This window comes from Lagopus muta, chromosome 3, assembly GCF_023343835.1.
Source record: "Lagopus muta isolate bLagMut1 chromosome 3, bLagMut1 primary, whole genome shotgun sequence".
Taxonomy (NCBI): domain Eukaryota; kingdom Metazoa; phylum Chordata; class Aves; order Galliformes; family Phasianidae; genus Lagopus; species Lagopus muta.
The window spans coordinates 23,696,114-23,718,638 of record NC_064435.1 but is presented as its reverse complement, the minus strand read 5'-3'; the positions used below and the strand labels follow the sequence as shown (position 1 = coordinate 23,718,638).

At 39.2% G+C, this 22,525-nt stretch overlaps 2 protein-coding genes across 2 annotated transcripts in view; one reads left to right on the top strand and one right to left on the bottom strand.

Annotated features, from left to right (window-relative positions):
• The window catches only part of RBM12B (RNA binding motif protein 12B), a 1,112,412-nt gene that overhangs the window by 1,080,367 nt on the left and 9,520 nt on the right, over positions 1–22,525 (bottom strand). The window lies entirely within an intron of this gene.
• CIBAR1 (CBY1 interacting BAR domain containing 1) lies at positions 4,984–22,375 on the top strand. Its single transcript, XM_048939627.1, has 8 exons — positions 4,984–5,150; positions 6,368–6,602; positions 7,501–7,569; positions 12,007–12,108; positions 16,258–16,362; positions 17,380–17,493; positions 18,660–18,779; positions 22,002–22,375. Exons 1-8 carry the CDS (start codon positions 4,984–4,986, stop codon positions 22,077–22,079), a joined length of 990 nt encoding a protein of 329 aa, XP_048795584.1. The 3' UTR covers positions 22,080–22,375.

The window sequence follows — 22,525 nt, the reverse complement described above, 5'->3', positions numbered from 1 at the left end:
AAACAGCATACAGAAAGACTTTAACTAATCACTTGATTTAACTGCAATACCAGTAAATGTGTATACTCAAACACTAAAGGTGTATCACGCATATTTCAAGTCCTGAGCATACCAATCAATATTAACGCAAGGCTAGCTATTTTAAATACTCACAAAGAACAATAAACCAGGAACTTAGAAAGTTTTCTGAGCTTACTGGCTGGTAGTTGACAGCTAAATAAAGCATGGAGGGGATGCCACCAAGTGGTGGCTGTTATCACATACCGGTATCTTCAGCACTACCTTGCCTAAGTCTGCCACTTCAGCTGCAAAGAATATTCCTGTTCCTGCTGTTTGTTGGAAACAGAACAGTGCCAAAAAAAAATTGCTGAGGATAAAATTATTTGCTAATGACAGAACTGTCAGAGACTTAAATGAAACCAATATCAACTTCCGTTTGAAGCCTTGTAAAGTATTTATAATATTCTGAGAGCAAACTCAAGGCTACCCAGAAAAGCAGAACTGCAGGTCCTGTTGTCAGCAAACCACCAAGAGCAGCCCCAGGTGTATCTGGAAAAGGCCCTCTGAGTAAAAAAGATTATCTGGACTGCTAGATGATGTAGGGCCATGAGATACAACCAAGTACTGGAGAATTATCTCATCCTTCCCTCACTCTCGGCAGCTTCAAATTGGTCTCTCAGACAAAGTCTGTGCACAGTTCTGGGAACGATATTCTCCAAGGAATAACAAAAAAGTCATTGTGGTTGAAGCTACATCAGGTCTGCTTCTTCCGCTCTCCAGTTGACTCCCTCTGTTCTTTACAATCCTTCAACTTTATTACAGCAAATTTTGCCCCTCAAATATCTCATAAACCACATCCCAGGACATATATAGCCTCGGTTCCATGCTATAAAAACACTCAGGAGGGCTATTTCGTGCCTTTGCATTATTTCAGCCACTGCGGCGCCGAAGAGGCCCAGAGGAGACATCCAGGCCCGCAGCACGGATGCAGCCAGTCTGCCCTGATACCAGAGCTGAGCCAGTAATTGCACTGAGGGCATGAGCTACCCCTGCCACTTGCTGTGGGATCGTTGGAAAGCACTTGCTTATATAAGAAGCAGCTTAGTAACATGCCCTGACTAGAAGCACATTCCTAAAGAGCAGCACAGACTTCTTTCAGGAACCCTGCCACAGCTCCAGTGTAAGTCTTGCATAGATTAAGAAGCTTCCATTGGAGGTATCACACCCAGGATGTGCTGCAGATGCCTGGCCCACTTGGAAGAGCTCGATCCATCTCACAGTTTTTCCAAATTCACTCACTTTAGTCATGAGGGATCTAGGAGGAGTTTCCTACCTGCTGAATGAGGCAACAAAGTATCACAGAATTGTAGGGGCTGGAAATAGTATGGCCAGGTTCCTTTGTCTCCCGCCCCTTAAATATTTATGGACATTGATTAGATCTCCTCTCAGTCCTCTTTTCTCAAGACTGAATGGACCCAGGTCACTCAGCCTTTTCTCACAAGTGAGGTGCTCCAGGCCCTTTATCATCTTTCTGGCCCTCCGCTGGACTCTCTCCAGGAGATCCCTGTCTTTTTTGGACCGGGGAGCCCAGAACTGGATACAATACTTCAGGCCTCACCAAGGCAGAGAAAAGGGGGAGGATCACCTCCCTGGACTTGCTGGCCACACTCTTATTAATGCATCCCAGGATACCACTGGCCTTCTTAGCAACCAGAGCACACTGCAACCTGTTGTCCACAAGGACCCCTAGGTCCCTCTCTGCAGAGCTCCTGTCCATCAGGTCATCCCCCAACCTGTACTGGTGCATGTGGTTATTCCTCTCTAGGTGCAAGGCTCTACACTTGCTCCTGCTAAACCTCATCTGGTTCCTCTGCCCAACTCTCCAGCCTGTCTAGGTCTCACACCAGAATGGCAGCACAGCAATCTGGTGTGCCAGCCATTCCTCCCAGCTTCGTATCATCAGCAAACTTTTTGGGAGTGGACACTATCATTGATGAACATGTTGCACAAGACCAGACCCAGCACCAACCCCTGAGAAACACTGCTAAATATAGACCTCCTGGTCTCTGGATTCTGCATTGCCAATCAGAACTCTCTGAGCTCTGCCAGTCAGCCAGTTCTCAACCCACCTCACCGCCCCGTCATCTATTCCACTTCCTTAGCTTCAATATAAGGATGTCGTGGGACACAGTATCAAATACCTTGCTGAAATCTAGGTAGACTAGATCCACTGCTCTCCCCCATTCTACCCAGCCAGTGATGACATCACAGAAGGCTACCAGGTTGTTTGAGCATGATCCTCCACCTGGTGAACCCGTGCTGACTACTCCTGATAACCTTCTTCTCTTCCAGTTGCCTGGAGATGGCATCCAGCACAAGCTGTTCCATCACCTTTCAGTGAAGGAGGCTGACTAGGCTGCAGTTTCCCAGATCAAGAAGAAGAACTTTCTACACTCCAGTGTTTCTCAGGCAACAAAGTAGATTGCCACCGGTTTTGTATAAATATGAAACTGAGAAAGAAGAATTCTCAGTTGCTTGTTCTTGTTGACTCACACTTACTTCATAAGAAAATGGCAGTCAGATTGAGACAAAGCCGTACTTCCTTACCAGTCACTTGAAAACGAGACATCAAAAAGCCTCATACAGCAGCATATTTTGCCTTTCACCTTCAAACTCAGTTTGCACAGAGAGAAGCATAGAAGCAGAAATGTTTACCCCAAGGTAAGCAAGGAAGCAAGAATAAGAATTCAGCTTACAAAATACATAACTTCATAAAAGTGTGTCCGTAATAAAAGAGATCAGAGATCCTGATAGTCTTACCTCTGACAGCGGCCAAAGCTCTTTTAAAGAACTAAGGATACAACAGACATTCATAAATCATCAAGAGGCTTATATATTCTAACCAATACTGACAAAATGGATTACAGAAGGTTATACCTGCCTACGGCTATTAGCCTGAGGAAATGATGTTTTGCTGGGTTTTTTTAATTACGTTGTCATATTTTTCTGTAACAAACTGATTTTTAATTATGATATTTGGAACTTAGAATTAGAGTTGTACATTAGGGAAAAGTGGTTTGCAGAAACTGCACTTGTTCTTGAGAAAAAACAAAGATGGTGTAGGTCCTGCCTTAAATGAGAGAACTGCGGACCCAAACTTGTGGAATTAGAGGAAAAGAAGAAATGCTGCAGTAGAAGAAAGGTCTTGAAATTATTAAATCCCAAAGTATAAACCCCAATCCATTATAAGCTAAATGCATATGTTAAAATTAATGTTATTTGACATACAAGATATACAGTGATTGCCCTTCAATGCAAATAATAGGATTGGACAGCATAGGTAGAGGTGAAAATGAAAAATTATTGGAAATAATAATTAAATATTGTAAAAAATATTCTAAAGATACAAACTGTGATAGCAGAAGAGTCACACAAACACACACACAGCTCTCAGTTACAGAGACTCCTTCACAGAAATGTGCATGGATGAGCCTCCAGACTCATGTGGAACCATTTGGAATTACTATGCCATATATGCTACATTAGTGAATTTAAATGAGCAACTAGATAAATTCATTCAAAATTCAAAATTCAGTCCAGTAGAGGGGTTCTAACTTATCAATGGCTGCAGAGTTCCCTGAATACTACAGAATAAATTCTGTCCCAACTTGTGTGCTTGAAGTTACCCCAGAATCATGTACATCATGTTTTTTATACCTAGCTATGACAGACAATTTTTCACTGCTGCTGCAGACAGCTGGAGTTTTATACTATTTTTCAGTATGAAAGTACACGGAATTTACTTGAGTTCCTTTTGAGGGGAGAAGTTGCAGGGAGATTTCTCATTGAGAGCATGCCTAAACTGATACCACAGTATAAACAGACATCATCATAAACCCTGTTAGTTGCTTATGCTCTGGAGAAATATTGGAAAACACTGCCAATTGGATATTTCAAAGCTTTCTTATCTTTAGAATTTGCCATTTGTAAGATATCATCATCTTTAGTATGTTATTCTAGAAACTTACTTAGAGGTAATAAGCAGGAAATTGGGCATTATTTTCAACATCATAATTACTTCTAAATGATAGTACAAAAATATTTTTCCACTCCGTGATTTATGCAGCTTGTGCTCTTGTGTGCTCTCTGATGACTCAAAATTTCAACAGGCCCTCATGACATTAAAGTAATTCTTTTCAACCTTTTATGTGCAGCTGGAGCTGCTAGGCCATACATTTAGGACTATCTGTAGCATCATGTTAAGCAAAATTATGTGCAAAATCAGCATATACAAATTACATTTTTAACTGTCTATGCAAGTCCTATACTTCAGAATTAAAGTAGATTTAGTTTGCAGTAGCTGAAAATAAACTGTCATTGCTCTTTTGTGTCTTGTTCTATTGACAACCGCTTCTTTGGTTTTAATGGTAGCTTTCCCTTATTTTCAAAGTATTTTACCTTATCATTAAGTGTCGGTTTCTGTCTCTCATTGGCTCCTAATTTGAAAATGAAGTAACTCTGTATTTTCCCTTAGAATGTAGCACTTTACACAGTGGCATTCTGCTTTCCTGGGTGGCAATTTGAAATAGGCTTTAGGTAACAGAACACGCTTTCAACTTTCAGACTTCAGTGCAACAGAACCAGGTCAGAATTTGTGAGCTAAAGGTCCTGCTGGAGTACAAGGGCTATTGAGTAGACAGGACATCCGCAGGAAATCGGGAGATTGAAGACATCAAGACCAATGCTTTGTGCTTAAGTATATAAAAGCAAGAAGCGTAAAAGCTGGAGACGGGGGTGAGTGGGGGAGAACATGTGACAGGATAAGCCTTGCTCTGTTATGTCAATTGCCTGTACTCAGGATAAATTGCTCAGACTTAACCGGACCTATGTAGAGGAACGAGGACAAAAAGCAGCACAGTAATTCGGCTGTAATTGCGTGTAATCAAAAGGCTTACGCGTGATGAATTCAAAAATCGTTACAGGATGGAACGGGGAGGGACGCCTTCCCTCAGCAGACCCCCGCCATCCCGGGGCGGGGCGGGGGGCGGGCGATGGTTGGTGTCCAAGGAAACCGAGCGCACGCCGAGCCCGCCTCCTTCCCGCCGGGCCGCCGCCGCCATGATGATGCTGGGCCGCGGGCTGGACGCCAGGTAACGGCGGGCGGGGCTGGGCTCGGGGCTGCGGGAGGGGAAAGGAGAGGTCCCGGGCCCCGTGGGTGGGCGGCTGAGGCCTGGTCGCGGCAGTAACCGCGCACCGCTGGAGCTCTCCGCCCGTCTCTCCCCGCTTGGCCGGGCTGGGTGAAGGCCCCAGTTCGGTCGCGGTGCCGGGGATGGGACCGGGAGCCCGCCTCGCTGCTGCTCCCAGCCGCCTTGCAGAGTGCGCGCTGCTCTGGGCTGTTACGCTCACCTCGTAGTCGGGCGGTAAGTTTGCGATTGCCTCCAGGTGATCTTGAAGAACCAGTTAAGAGGGGAACAAAATAAATACAAGCACAAAACTTATCGCCCCCTCCTTTAAGGAACCGGCGTGTTTCGTGTCCCAAACCGTTAGCTGCGGGAGCGCGGCGGCATTACGATTGCCAGAGGGGCAAGGAGCCGAGCCGAGGGCTGCCGCCGGGAATGGCACGTTTCTAAACGCCAGGCCTTCAGAGAGGTGGGAAAGGAGAGGCACAGGGTGGAAGCTTTGCTATGCAGCTGGTTCTGTGCTCAAGCATGTCCTGCGGGAACAAAGTAACTGGGATTTATTTTTTGTTCTTACGTATGAAAGCATGAGGTCTCCTTTGAAACGTATTTTAGATAGCTTGCTGTAAGCAGACTGTTTTCTCCCTGTAGCAGTACTTTTTTTTTTTTTCTGAAGAACATTTCCTTGAAGAAAGGCTTACTTAGTCTGAAGTGACTGCATTGTTGCTCAGTCTTAAAGTATTAATTTTGTTTTTTTTTCTCAATTTTCTGATTTGCCCACTGTTGCCCGATTCCTCAACCCTTCACCTGTCTGTATGGATTGCAGAGTGCTGCAGGAAGCCATGTAACCCTGTCTCGGTAGAGACCTGCAGATGTTATGTCAGTAACAGTAATCCTGAACTTTGTTGTTAAACAGCAGTAGGAAGGCTTCTGAGATGACTTTTGTGATTTGGGTTTTCCCCTATTGGATCAGTAAGTACGAATCCCGCTTTATTTTGTTAGTCCTAAGAACGTGTTCCATTAGAACACTGTTAGAATGTTATGTTTTTAAGAGTAGGTCTGTGTTTAGCAGCAAAATGAGATATCCAAATCACGTATAAATTATTCACAGTATAATTACATGGTTTTTTATGCTGTATGTGTTGTAAACACTTTTCTCTGTCTTATTTTTCATTTTCTTTGGTATCTAGGGACAATCAAACTAGACAAATACAAGATGCTGTTTCAAATGTGGAAAAACATTTTGGCGAATTGTGCCAAATATTTGCTGGATATGTACGTAAAACTGCCAGACTACGAGACAAAGCAGATCTTCTAGTAAATGAAATATATGCATATGCAGCCACAGAGACACCAAACTTAAAAGTTGGACTGAAAAACTTTGCAGATGAATTTTCCAGACTTCAGGATTATCGCCAGGCAGAGGTACAAAATGAAAGCTGTACGTGTTGCGTTTGCCATCTGAACTTTGCAGTTACTTATCTGTGATTAAAAGGGGAAAAATATGCTCTGTAATCATAAGAGAAACATAGAAGAAACCACTTTTAAATATATTAGTGCCAGAACAAGAGAAGCTGCCAAATCACTCATAGTTTATTGTGCTAATAACTTTAGTGAAAACTGCCTGTAATTAATCCTGCTGAAGTCAGTGGAACTGTGCATATGAATGCTCACAGAATTTGAGATAGAGCAAGTCTGCTACTGGTCTCAGATTTTGGATTACGATTTAAGGTTAATGAAGTGATGATTGTTTGTCTGATTAATTTTGTGACTTGAGTTCCATAGCAACATTTTCCTTTAGCTGAATTTGTGCAGTTCAGAAGAGAATCTTTCACTCTGACTGCCAGTCTCAGGTGCTGTTGGGGACCACTTTAGATATCTGTAAGGCTGTAATTCAGTGCTTCCCATACGAACTCAGACAACACGTATCAGTACGGTCACAGTTCTGCTGGATGCATTGAGAGTGGTTTGTGCCACCGGTGAATCTTTAGGTGCAGAACTGTCACTGTTACAGTCAAATGGTAATTTATGAAATGCTTTTGAAATGCTGAGATTTGAAAGAATTAATTTACATTTACTTGATCAAAACAAATTTTGGTGTGCATATCTATTCTTTCAGGAGGGCATCTAAATAGGAATTTTGTAGTTCTGTATCTTTCATGGTGTACACAGAACTGGGTTTTTAAGAAGTAATAAGAAATCCAAGGAGGTGGATTGTCTAATGGGGTTGGTTGATTTTTTGTTTGTTTGTTTTAAGCTTTAACCTTGTTTCTGCACACTATGCATGCAGATGATTTGAGCGGCCTCATGTTGTCTTTTATAGGTTGACAGGCTTGAAGCCAAAGTTGTTGAACCTCTGAAAAGTTATGGGACTATAGTGAAACTGAAAAGGGTAAGTCAGATGTGCTTTCTCTCACAAAGTATGCTGTCTTCTGGCCACTCCATTGAAAATTTCTACTTTGTGATGAGGGAGTGTTGTGTGTGTGTGTATATCTGTGTGTTGCACTCACCAGTGAGAATGCATCTGAATTGAAGCTATTTACATGATGGAGGAAAAAATGTTTGTGAGGTCAAGGATATTCCAGATCTTGGATCCCACACAAATGCTTTAAAAAAAGAATAGTGGATAGTGAGAGGCTTCCTGAGTGGTGCAAATTCAGTTGGAAGATGTTTTATTTAAAGTAATGCCATTTTGTGTTATTATTCAGACTTCCAAAAGGTGAACTGCATCTATTGCTTTTGTCTCTCAGTCATATATATGCTGGATTTAAAGCTTCTCTAAATCAGAATTGCATTCTGTTTTGATGCCTATTACATAGAAAACCTTTTCTGAAACTGACCAGTAGGTAGCGGTGTGAATCTATCTCCATCCTATGATTTCATCAGGATGGCTATGAAGATATACAGATAATGAGATCTCTTCATCCCCTACATTCTGGAAACAGTGTATATAAGGGTTCAAAACATTCCCACAAAATAGCTGTAGATTTCTTTCCCCCTCGTGGGATAGCGGGCTTCCCCTGATCAATGAAATTTCAGTGTGCAGTTACTGACTTAGAGGATGAAAGCAAATTCTTTGTGATACTTGTACATACATGTATTACATAGAGGTTACCTTCTGCCTGTAAACAAATCTGTAATTGATGTGTATATATTTATCATAGTCTATGTAAACAGAAAAGTCAAGTGGTGAATACTAGTAGATAGTGTCTTGCGTACCAAAATCTCAAAGTGTTTTCATAATGGTTAATTTGAGCACACTGTGGCATTGCATCTCAGACTGCAGTATTTTTTCATGCATTTTTGTTCTTGTATCACTTTCATATGGTAAAGAATCAAGCGCAGCGTTTGCTATGCTGTATAGCTTTCTCTTGGCACGATGAAGGTATATCCTGCACTCAGGTGGCCTTTGAAAAGGCAGTAAACTATGGGGTCTGGATCCTAGAGTTTAATAGCTAAATAGTCACAGTGAAGCACAGTTGGTGAGACCTAGAACTTGACTGAGTATTCTGTATATTGTAAATACTGAAGGTGAGAGACCAATTCCTTTGCATTGTTGTTAACACAGACATGAGGAGACATGCAGAACACTGCACCAGTTCTTGGGAAGCATTGAAATACTGCCTTGAGGCATCCTGCGTTGCTATGACAGCCAGTACTTGCTGGGTGTGGAACCAGCTGAAGCCAGGTCATGCCTTGGCACAACCAACAGTATTTCCTGTCATCTTTGCCACTCAATGCTATAAAGCATTACATAATGTTTATCTTTGCTACAGTGAGGAGTCCAGGAGCATTGCTGAAGTGTAACTGGCATGCATCAAGATACTTTTGAAGTAAGAGAGATGTTACTAAAAATGTAGGCCATCAATTTATTTTTTTTTCCTGCTAATTTTTAAAGACTTTGGTTGAAACTTTGCCTGGCTGGTCTTTTATCATCTTCAAACAGTGAGATGTTTTTTAATGATAAAACAAAGTTTGTCACTCATGTAAAACTAGCACAGGGTGCTGGCTATAGGACCACTTCACCTTCACTGGTTAAATAAACCTGGCATAATGTATCATTGTATCACTCTTTTTTAAAAGGGTGGTTTTTTTATTGAATCTGTTCAATTGTATACACAAACTACTTTTGTGCCATATCTAAAAATAACTAGCTATTTCTTATGATAATAAATGCTTTAAAGAGACTGAGGTCAATCAGAGTACATTCATCTTTTAACTGCTAATGCAGTAAAATTGTTTGAATGAGGTGTTTACACTTTTACTATCTTGAGTAGACATTTGGGGCAGAGTTTGGCAGCCACCATGGAAGCTAGTTTAGTAGTCTTGGCCTGCAATGCAGCTTCAGTTTAGGATTTGTTTCTGTTTCACTGTTCTACACATCAGTCTTCATTTTCTTTTTGGCAACTCTCTTCCTGGTTCCTTTTCTCTGTATAAAAGAGGACATCATAAAGTCAAGGTGATCCACCTGTAGGAGAAAGAACTGGTTTGCTTTAATAACTTCACAGGGACTAAAGCAGGTGACAGTAGAGTGATGGGGATCTGCCAGCTCTCTGGTGGCTGTAGCTGTACTTCTGTGTGGTTTGAAATGAGATGGCTGAACAGTCTTAATGTTTCTTAAATTCACGGCTTAATCCAGAGGAACTATGAACAATTTAATATTCTGCATGTCTCCTTTATCTCACTGGTGATTACATTCCATCCCATTTCCCATTGGATGCAATTAAAGCATGTTTTTCAAAAACACATCCAGTCTGGGTCTGCAGACACTGGAGGAGCGCGTATGACTGTCTGTAATATTTAATGAGTGGTTTGCTGAGGTTTGTGGTGTTGTGCTTTAAATGAAACATTTTTCCAACTCTTTGGTGCCTGTTCTATCTTCCACTGAGATTAGAGAGCTCTATGATATTTATTTTTTTTTTCTGGATGAAGGTATTTAGATGCTAATAAAAACCAATTTTTCATTGGTAAGCTAATATTTAGACTCCTAATTCTTTCATCATACTAACATTATTCCCCTCTTTTGAATATTTATATGGCTGTTCTCCCTTTTCAGTTTTCAAACATCTCAGGTAAAATATGTATGTAAATACATACACGTACATCCAAAATGTCAATATATCACTACCACAGCATCACCAAACCTTTGTCAGTCTCTGGCTAGCACAGGAAAAAAAGAAAAAAAAAGTTTGGCTGTTCTTGCCACTGGGAACAGAAGTGGGGAAAGGAACACTACAGTCAGCCCCAGCCCCTTTTAGACATTTCCAAAGCCATTGTGTGCTAGAAAAAAAATACTGAATTTTATAATGGTAAGTAATGTTTTTCCTCCCGTTCTGAAGTGTACTAGGATGAAGGTCAGAGCCTTTTTGAGCCAAGTGTTAAATTCATCTGAGTGATTCAAATGGCCCTTAACAGTCACTGCTGGAAAAAGTGCCCAGTCCTGTTACACAGTAATAGCAGACATTCAGCTGTTATTGTTAGATACAAAACGGCCCTGCTCTATGGCAGAAATAAATATCTTTTTGCCTCTTCTCTTTTTGTACTTTTAAAATGTGAAGCATCAAAAAAGCTCTTTTTTTATTATAGTTGCTTGATTTTCATAAAGGAGAAAGCCATTTCCAGCTGTCTTTCAGATGGCATTAATTTGCTGTGACTTCCTTTTGCAAGAACAGAAGCAAAGTTAGTTTTGATAGTCTAAAGGAGTGGTTGTTTTTATTACGACAAACCGGCCCTGTCTGTGTTCTCTGAAGACAATGCAAAATGACAGTCATATACACAAAGACACATAAATTGCAATAAGGATAGAAAGTAGGAGGAAACTGCACATTGTGATGCTGACTCAGTTAAAGGCTTATTATTGAAGAAACACACAGTACTGCATCAGCCTTTACTGTATCATGGAGGTGGAATTATACTGGGGGGAAGGGGACGGGACTTCATAGAAGGGAAAGTAGCAACAGGACAAGGGGAAATGCTTTACACTAGAGAAGGGTAGATTGAGACTAGATACTAGGAAGAAATTCTTTACTGTGAGGGTGGTGAGACACTGGAACAGGTTGCCCAGAGAGGCTGTGGATGTCCCTCCCTGGAAGCATCCAAGGCCAGGCTGTGAGCAACCTGGTCTACAGGGAGGTGTCCCTGCCTGTAGCAGGGGGTCAGAACTACATGATCTTAAAGGTCTCTTCCAACCCAAACTGTTCTATGACTTTATGATTCTGTGATCAACAAGTTTCATCTTTTCCAGCTCCATCATTACTAGGATGTACTTTATTCCAAATGTAATTAAGCACTTTACTGCGTGTACGAATACGCAGTTAGTTGACCATTTCAGCCACAAATTTTCTATGTCATCTTAAGTTCTTTATAACAGTTTTCTTCTTAACTTGTATTTTGAGCCTACTGCTGCCTGGTGTTTTCTTGTTGTTGTTTGGTTGCTTTTGTTTGTTGTTTTTCTTACTGATTTCTTAGATGTTGCTTTTTAGTTCCGGATGTCAACTTGATTCCATTGCTCAAATAGAATGGACTTCTTACTGCTTTGAGGATCTCAGCTTTTGACTGCCTACTGTACTTTCTCCGAAAAGTCATACATTTCTTTGCTTTTTAAACTGTAGTGTGCATTATGTAGAGTTGTGCAAGGTGCTAAACTCTCTTGTTCCCCATTGCCTTCTTTTTCAGGGCAACATTTAACAGGAGATAAGCTCAGTAAAACACAGTTTAGTTTAAACCAGAAGTTTTATTTATGTTTTCCAGGGAACCCTCTTATGATAAAACGTATATTTCACATTTTCCTAAATCTGTTTCAACGTGTCTAAAATATCTTTATTTCCAGGACGATCTTAAAGCAACTTTAACAGCAAAGAATCGAGAAGCCAAGCAATTATCTCAGCTGGAAAAGACACGTCAGCGGAATCCATCGGATCGACACATTATTGTATCCTGTATTTCTAATTACTATAAGATTTTATTTTTAAATTTTCCAGTACTTCAAGTATTTAGAAGGTATTTAGAAAGTAGTAGAATGCTTTTTAGAAAGACTATTTGGGATATTGATTTTTAGAGGGCCTATGTTGACTTTGGATCTAAGCAACTTTTCTTAAACTTGGTAATTATAAGTTATTATTGCTATAATAACATAGCATAAAATAATTGCTTTGTTAACAGATCTCTTTTTGATTAAAAAAAAAAACTGAGGCAGATGATGCATTTATGCAGGAGAGGTAAGCATAGATTACATTTGGAGTACTGATGGGCTTTGAAAATAAGTAGATACTTTTTTTACATCTGTGCAGTTTCTGCTTTCCTTTCCCATAATTTTGGTAGTTCTGCTTCCTTGTCACTGAGCAGGATATGAATGTTCTCTAGCTATGAGATGATGTGTTATCAGAAAAGTTGCAATTCTGCTAGTTGTGGTCAAGTCAGACCGCTCATTCTCTGAAGAGACCAGTGACCCTTCCCAGTATATTCCAGGGAAAAATTGAGCCTCTAACTGAATTTGTATTAAAATTTTATAGTAGTTTCAAATTCTGTAACAATGAGAATCTAGAAAATAACAGAATAGAGATCTTAAAGGTGATCCTAGTTTGGTTTGTATGAACCTCTATGTTATGACACAGCATTTAAGTTCATTTCCATGTCCTGTTTTTCTTGCACACTGGAGTTGGACTCAGGGCTGCACAGTAAAACAGTGGTATCCTTTGTAGGATTTCGTCTACTTATTTCAGAAATTAAGACTTTTGTAGCAAGTGGGGCATGGTACTGCAGAAGGAGAAAAATAATTGCAATGGCCAAATGCCACCCAGGACAACCACATTCTGTTTTTCTCTGTGCTAAAGAATTTCTGTTTATTTCTAATGAAATCAACTAACCTAAGTGATGACTAATCAGATTCCTCGTGTGACACGTGGGTATCAGCAGTAGGATTGGAACTTGAGCAGTGATGTAGAGTTCTCTTCCAGTAAGATTAAGATAGTAAATATTAACAGTAACACATTATCCCTGCAGGGAAGCTGTTGCTTTTTTCTTCTCTCTTGATCTAATTCCTATTTAATTTCACATATAGATTGCTGGCAACTAACTTGTTTCTTGTTCTCTCTTTGCACTTCCAAATGCCTTTGCATGGCCTACCTTCTTGTAACACCTGTGTTTTTGTACTTAAGATTTTGCCTGAAAGCTTAAGTCTATTTTCATATATACCCAAAGGCATATGCACACCAAACACCATGCATTTGCATTTAAAGTGATCAGCAAAAAATTTCTAAGAACTACTGGGAGTAGGAAAACATTGTGCAACTTGGTGGGGCTTCCGTGCACCAGGAAGAGACTCGGCGCTCTAAACTCTGCCTTGAGACAGAAAAGAACACTGCAGTTGAGTAAGTTTTGTGGCAATGTGGCTATGACAAATTCTGGTGAGAGGTGGGTACAGTGCATTCGAATGAGTGCAGACTGAAAAGAACTTGTTTCCTTTTGCATGTCGTGTCTCGTCTCAGTCTTTTCTATTGGTCTCTGTTGTTTAGTCTGTCTTTTGTGGTGCTGCAGTCAGCTTCTCCTCCACACTGCCCAGGACCAGCTAACGGTATTCAGAGCACTTGTTAGGAGAGCTTGGCTCCAATCCCTCACCCTCTTGCCAAAGAAAGAACATCTGTTTCATTTCAGTTGAGCTGGAATATGTTCAGTTACTTTTGAGGATGCGTGCAGGCCAGCTTTTAGATCTGTGAGGTTTCACCATGCTCACTGATCATAGCACAGCTGTTAGGCTCCAGCAGTGGTTCTGTTCTTCATGCACAACTGTCATATTCCAGCAGCTAACAACTTTGGCCACAGATAGCAAAGGAGTTGTACTTGCTCCAGATTTTAAGTCCATCTTAGAAACCACGGGAGTAGCTCAGCTTAGCAAAGAAAACCTTGTCAAATTTCTTTCTATATAAAAATGCATCTTTAAAATCAAAACTTTTCCTGACATGGTCAACATAGGTTGTCTGAATTAATTTAAAAAACAAAAAGTAAATAACCTTCAGTCCAAGACAAACAGCTGTCCTGAAATACTTCAGCCTCGATGTCTGAATTCTGTAACAAATTGTAAGAAAGCTTTAACAAACTGTAATGTCTTGCAACAGGAAGCTTCAGGCAGTAACTCCTGCCAAGTAGGGAGAAGTTGTCAAATATCTGAGGTAAATGTTTCACAACATATAACATGTGGAACTGGAAACAGCTACTTTTTTATGGCTATTGGTTACTTTGCTATTTGTTTCCTTTACTATTACTTCCAGTCACAGGTGAGTGTTTCAGAAAAGAAAATATCCAACTGCTGTTATGGAAACTATGCGGGTGCCTCAAGTTTGAACATTTCACTTTACAACAAAGGAATTTCCTTTCCCAAAGGTTCTGCACGTATCTGGCCAGTCTATTTAAGATGACTCAAGAAGATACATTTGATCATCATAGATATAACATATGTATATTCAATGTGTAATGGCTGCTTAGGCATAACAGCTGGCTTCGACAAAGGATGGCACTGTAGTATCTGAGAAAAGCACAAAATGTATTTTCTTACTCAGTTTTTCTCCTGTGCTTTGGACAAGATCAAGAAAGGGAAGTGAGCCTATGACCTGAGTCATACTATACTGGGCTACATTAAAGGAAGTGTGGGGCCTGAAGATCATGGGAGGTGATTGCTCACGTGGGACCCTACCTGGAGATCTCCCCTGGGAGACCTTACAGTGGCTTTGCAGTACTTGAAGTGGGGCCTACAGGAAAGATGGGTAGGAAATCTTTGTCAGGGAGTGTAGTGCTACAACAAGGGGTAGCACACTTAAACTAACAGAGAGTAGATTTAGATTAGACAGGAAGAAATTTTTTACTCAGAGAGTGATGAGGCACTGACACAGCCCAGAGAAGCTGTGGATGCCACATCCCGGAAGGCATTCAAGGCCATTTTGGGTGGGGCTATGGGCAGCCTGGTCTGGTAGGGAGCAGCCCTGACTCTTTAAAGTCCCTTTCAACTCAAACTCTGATCACCACTAATTTTATATCCCAAGTAATGTCAGAATTATATCTGTGCAGACTTAAAACCATTGTGGTATGGAGGTTGTCTAAAGTTGATAAGCTGGTAGTCTAAGCTTAGTAGATTTTGAAGAAAAGCGACAGAACATGCCTTGTGTATATTTTCAATAGATAAGTAACAGTAAAAACTGGATCATAGAAATTGGGCTTGTGATGTCTGTTTCCATGCTTTAGCACTCACATTTAAAGGAAAAAAAAGAAGTTCCTAAGGTACAGTTCAGAGAGATGTGAAGAATTCTACATCTTGATAAGATACGACTGTTTGTTGCATATACCATTTCCAAATGCCAAAACAGAACAGATTCCTAATGATACTCACTGACCTAGTCTTTAAATAAGGACTTGACAAGTCTGTGATATTTGACCAGTAATTTATGGAAAATAAAGCAACTTTCAACCCAAATGTTGCAGCTTAAGTGCAAGCTCCTAGAACTTCACATCTTTTTTATTGTAATAGTACACAGTTCTCAGACTTTGGATTACCTAACCAGCTTCAATAATGTTAAAGCAGTACTGTGCACATAATACTGTTATGTCTAATTAAAATACTACAAAAAGCTTTTAGGATATGTAATAAGAAAAGCTGCTTACGTATTAGGACTTGGTTTGTACAACCTTCTCGCCAGCGCCCTGTTTAAGGTATTTTTATAAAATAATTGTATCAAATGTTTTTAATATAAAGTATTATAAAATAGATAAAATGCTTTTGGAGCTCAAAATGTTGCCTGCTCATCCACCACTCTGGCTAGTGCATTTCTACTCTCTCCATTATCAGCAGCTCTACTAGCAGGTGAGTATTAAGGAAGATGGCCAGGACAGTGAGACTTCCCTGACTGCCTGGAGTTCCTTTTACTTTTCATGTTTTGCATCAAAATCCCAACAGTATAAGAGACATCTTTATTGAAACTACAAACCCGGTAATCAGAAGTGTAGTATTTTGAAAACCAGGTTTCATAGCAATTCTAACAAATAAATTTGTATCAAATGTAGCACTAATTTCACCTTTGTGTTACTTCACCAGGCTGAAAGTGAATTGCAAAGAGCTTCACTGGATGCAACACGAACAACCCGGCAATTAGAGGAAACCATTGATAATTTTGAGAAGCAGAAAATAAAGGACATAAAAGTATGTGTGCTCCCATACCTGTAACACCACACTTTTCCTTGCATAACATTATACTACACTGTACTAGACTATACTATATATTATATATATAATATATACTATATATATATACTATATATATATATAGTATTATATATAGTATTATATATTATACTATACAAATACTATAGTTACTGTTCAGCAAGATTTACACCTGTATAAATACAAAACTTAGGATATTGAGAATTTCATAATCTAAATATCATGAGCTTTGTAACTTGAAAATTTATTTCTCCATGCTGGGATTTGTGTAGGCTAATGTAGTGCAGAAAGCACCAAAGCCTTACTGACTGCAAATAATCAAAGGTTTCATTTCCCTCTTAAATCTCAGACGTGAAGTAGTGTAAGTCCCAAAAACTGCAGTAATTGAAAAGCATTTAAATTGTGTGATATAATAACAAAAATGAGATAGTTTTTATTAAGATTAAATAGGAACGAATGATTAATAGGGACAGGATTGGGGAGGGGAAAGGAAACAGAACAGTGATTTTTATTAGATACACAAAAAAAAATTGTACTGAGTTCTGTATCACCCATTGAGAGTTATATTTATATATATATATGAGAAAAACAGATAATTATCTGTAAGTTATAGATGTGTGTAAAGTTTACCACTGATTTGTTGAGTTAAAAAGATTCCTATCAATGCGTAAGTCAGTGAACAGTTACGACTGGATTGTGAAGAAAATCATCTGAGCTTTTAGTGTGACGTTTTATTTACTCCTTATAACTCTTATCTTCAGTGTTGGAGTGCTTCCTCAGAATTTAGTATGAAATGATGACTGCTTAGATGACAGCCCAGCTAGTATTTACATGTAATTTCTGAAAACCAGGTCTGACCACTTGTTACAAGAATGTAGTAGGTACTGTGCAGTTATTTGTCTCATACAGATACCAAGTACAGAATTCAGTAGTTCCTGGCACTTCAAATAGAAGTATTTATTGCATTAAGACAACTTTATTTTCATTTCCTTTTAGAACATATTTTCTGAATTTATAACTATTGAAATGTTATTCCATGGGAAAGCTTTAGAGATTTATACTGCTGCCTACCAAAATATCCAAAACATTGATGAAAATGAAGATTTAGAGGTAAGAGTGATGAAGGTTTGCTTTTCAATTTACTCGCTACAGAAAGACAGCTCTCACTCTTCAGCAGTATTTACGTCTCACGCACAAAACGCAACGTTATTTTTCTGGTTCCCAGAACTTCTCATTTACACTAAGCCCCTTTTTTGCATTTCTCCAATGAGCGTGTAGGTTTATAAGCACGGAGAGTTTAGAAGCAGACAAGAACCATCCGGATCATCTAATGTTTCCCACAAAATACAGATGAGAGACTTTTCCAAAATTAATTGTTATTCCATGCTCAGCTATTCACAGTTTTTAAAGAACACCTTTGCAGTGAATTTTACAGAATAGATACACAGAAGAGAATGTTGCACTACGCTGATAATTTAAAGACTATTCCATTAAAAATCTCTGCTTTTTGTTCCGAGTCCTGTTATTTTTTATCTTTCAGTTGCTTTACGTGAGGCTGTGTGCTGTGGCAATTTTGTGCTGTTCTAGTTTCAGAATTAAAATGGTATATAACACCTCTTAAACAACCTTTTAGTCAGTATTTTACCTTTCACAACCAAGTTTCTAATCTCATTTTGGAGTTCTTGTTAATCTCACAGCATGCACTTCCCATGAAAATCCTGACTTACCATAATTCTTACGTCTTCTTTGATGTTACTAATAAAGTTTTGCACAAATTTTTCTATTATTTTTCATATCAGGCTTAATTCTGTCATGTACTCTTTTTGGCTATTGGAAGGAGCTATTAAGTATAACGGATACTGTGTTCTTCCCTGTTCTATAAGAGTTTTCCAGAATTATTCTTGAACTGCACATTGCTTGAATGTTTCAACTGGAAAGCCTGAGAGGAGCTGCTGGGGTTGCTGTGTTGTTGGGATAGGTTAGCCTGAAACTGGCCATGTGGTAATGGGAAACCATTACAGTTTTTCCTTTGTAAATTCCTTCAGATATCCGACAAGTGGCTACTTTGACCACATAAATGTGCATAAGTTTCAAGTTGAGTAGGATTGTTTCACTTCAGCTGAAAGCAATTACTCCAAACTGCAGTCAATATATCTATCTAGAGCAGAATTAATTGTCCAATGCTGCACTTTTATTAGCATCAGGTTTGGTGGCAGTTAACTTAACTTGCAAGCTGTATCCTGGCATCAGTGTAACAGCTTTCTTCATCTGAACAGGTTTTTCGGAGTTCACTTTATCCACCAGACTATCAGTCTCGCTTAGACATAGTTCGTGCAAATTCCAAGTCCCCCCTGCAAAGAACTGGCTCCTTAAAATCTTCACTGAAGACAGTACAGGTAAGAAAATTTAAATGTTAGATCACTGTATAGAGAGAATGTCTTAAGGAAAACCTTAGCCAATGTGAATGGACATTAAACCACTACCTTTAGTCAGTTTAGAAAAGTCAAAAAGTTTGGGCATGAAGATCATATTAACTTTTAAATAATGCAGCTTCAATTTTTATTTTTTTTTTAGGAAAAAATACAAAGCCAGCTTTTTAAGCAATGTTGTTTACTTTTGAAACTGCCGTTTCCAGTGATACCATTTCTTTTATTAACGAACAGTGGCATCTTGCAGTGCAAAGATGTAGGAGCTTCTTGGAAACGGAAGTGATGTTCTTTAAAAAACACTTGTGTATTACTAGTCAGTTTCCAGAGCCCAGTGTGAATTCCCTACCACATCCTGATTCAGACTAGTGATACCTCCTAGCAGCAAAGCAAAGCTATGCCCAATACTCCAAAACTTCACAGCAGATGAGGTAAAGAAAGATGGTAAAAATTAGTGAAAAAACTGAACCAAGCGTCACTGCTTCTGAACTGCTAACTTGCAAAAATCTCTGTTGCTTGCAACACTGAAATTGCAGTTATCATCACTAAATAACTAATTTTTTTATTGCTAAACTGATTCTTAGTAGTGTTTCAGTTACAGAGATGGCCAAATGTAAAATGTATGCATCCCACCTTTCCTCATTGGATAGCCATGCATTGGTAGTGTAACACTGGAAGGTTTTCTTGATTCCATACTCTGCATTACCCCTTCTCTGCTCTCAAAGCATCATTACAGTTGAGTTACTCTGTTGATCAAAGCAGGAGTTGTGCCATCTGAAACAATGAAAGCAAGCTGTGTTCCAGGGCACAATGGCCAACTTTGACTTTAGATAGGCTGCCCTTCCTCTTTAAACAAGCAAATTTCAGGTTCAAGTTATTTCAGAAATTGTTTAACCATTCCTTTTTGAAGACCAGAGAAAGCCATGAAAAATCCATTGCCACAATCCTTGAGAATTCCCTGCAGTGCCGTAAAACTTTATCAGCATTATGAAGTACTTGTAACTTCAGGTGAAACAGCTGTATGTTTGATCTGTGTTGAGAAAAATGGAAATCTGAATATATACGTGGTCAGAGATGGCACAGACTCTGTTTGGACTAACATGGAAGTTTACCTTTTCTCCCCAACCTCTCCTTTGGCTATGTATTTTAGTGTTTAATGTTCTCTTATTATTCTTATATCTGAGCAGAATGGGAAGTCACCTAGACCCAGAGGGGAAAATAATGCCATGTCACTGTTATGCAATGGATCCACAGAGGAGGATCCTACAGCTGGGAGGAAAAAAAAAAAAAAAAAAAAAAAAGGTGGAATACGTTACTTAACACAGTCACTAGAGAGCAGTAATGGGACGCAGACATCCCGTTCAGAACCTTCCAACTACACTGCTCTTTCTGGTTCTGCAAATACCGCGTTGCCATCAGCTCCTTGAATAGCACCAGGGGCTACAGTCTCTTAAAACCACCAGACATCTCGCTAGCAAATCATGCTGCTTTCAGGAAAACCTTCAGCTGACTGGCAAGATCTTTCTGTAGATCTTTCTCTCCTAAAGTTTTCCCAACTGTTTGATTTCACGCGTCATAGTAATCTATTACTGACCACAAGTTTGGAATCTTCGATCTAAAGCAATATAAGTAATACTAGTTTGTACAACAACACAGACTAATGCTGTAGGGAGGGGAAAAAGTCACTGTGTATCAGGTGGGATGAACTGTGCCTATAATAATACAGTATTTGTTTTTCAGAGGATTTAGCTCATAGCATCCTAGAATTAATTTCTAGTTCTGCAACTGATTTTCTGCAGTTGTTTCTACATAGAAAATCAGAAGTGATCCTTAAGCATATAGCTAGATGTGATAGCCATTCTGTGGGCAGCAAAGTATTTTAACCAGTTAGAAGTGTACACAGCAAGGTGTTTAACACTGTATGTGACTAGCAAGGAGAAAAAGCCAAAATTAGCAGGAAGTGGAAAGCAGCTTTTATTCAGAAACGTGATTTGAGCTCTCTTCTTTCTAGAGCATCTGAATTTCTTAAGACTTAATTTTCCAATCTTTTTTTAACCTATTGAAACAAAGCTACCTTAAGAGGCTCAATTTGCAGCGCTCCTTTATCTCCGATTACAGATTGGCATTGTTGTCTTTCTTCTTTCACAGAATGAAAATTGGAATTTTAGGCATTTAGACTCCATGCAGTTCTATCTAATGATTAACTCAATTTTCCTGTTACATTCAGAAATTTGTAACCAAGTATTTGTGTAGACCTAGATGATGCATTTTGTGAGTGTCAACCCAACTGAGGATTCTTCTGCTTTCATTGCTTTGATAGTTTACTTTTACGCACAAAAATACATACACAGCTGTACAAACTGTGACATTTCAGAAGTCAGAATAACCAGCTTTTAAAAAAGGGTGTTGGAGGAAAAAAAAAGTTTTGTCTTCAGTACTGAAGTTTGTAAGTTCAAGTGCATGTGAGAAAACTAAGGAAACAACGTTAGAGCAGCAGCTTCTCTCAGAGTACTGCCAAAACTAGAATCATCTTTCAAAAACATTCCAGGTGACACAGGCAGGTAGAGAGCTGTCTTTGTTGAGTTTAATGTTCCTTTATTTGAAGGGGGATACAAACACCTGCACTCTACCTCAAATTTCAAATACTCCATATTTTGTGCAGAATCTATCTTTAACAGGATTGAGCTCTCCTTAGAAAAGAACTACTGATGGCAGAATCTTAAATCATTCTGATGGGAAAAATGTACTGGGAAAAATGTTCGTATTTGAATCAAGACTTCTAGTCAGAAACATGGTAGAGCAGCACAGTTCTGAGTTTCTCAGCTGACTGAAAAGATCTGATGTCTTCAAGATAAGATTATGCCCTAACACTCACCTTCAGCCTGCTCCCTACGCAGCCAGCCTAGCAAAGACCTGACTTAAAAATCATCAGCAGCAATTAATTCAATCAGTAGTTTTCCTTATCATATAAGTAGCTCTCAAGACTATGGGAATGTTAAGCTTTTAAGATTCATATGCTGTTTTTCTATTTTGTGCCTTATCTTTCTGTTGGCATTGTGCATTTTGCTGTAAGTTGCAGATTAAGGGATAAACGCCACCATCAATAAAACAACCATAAGAGTACTTTCAGTGCCAACAGAGAAGTTTTTGTTGTATGATTAGAAACATACTTATGTTGCATTTTCATTTTAGATTTCTAGCAGTACCACAAGGAAAAATGAAGAGGAAGAAGAAGAGGAGGAAGATGAAGAAGAGGAGGAAGAAATATAGATGCTAAGAACGAAGAGACATAACTAAACTGTTATGTCTGAGTGTCTTAATTGAATGGCCAATACAAAAGACATCTTCTTACATAAAGGTATTTATGTACTAATCAAGAACTTCACTGTGGTTGTATTTTTAAAAATTGCAACAGGAGTGAGAGTTAGTACTAATGGTAAAGTGTACAGACAACAAATGATGTTTCAAAGAATGGAATGTTAACTTGGTGAAAGTGGGCAGTTACAGTAGCTAGAAAATGAAAAATTTAAATATAACCCTGTATTAAACAGGCTCAGATGTTCTAATAGTGTAGTCATTCATTTAAGCTTAGATAGAATCATAGAATGGTTTGGGTTGGAATGGATCATTAAGATCACGTAGTTCCAACCCCCTGCTATAGGCAGGGACACCTCCCTGTAGACCAGGTTGCTCACAGCCTGGCCTTGGATGCTTCC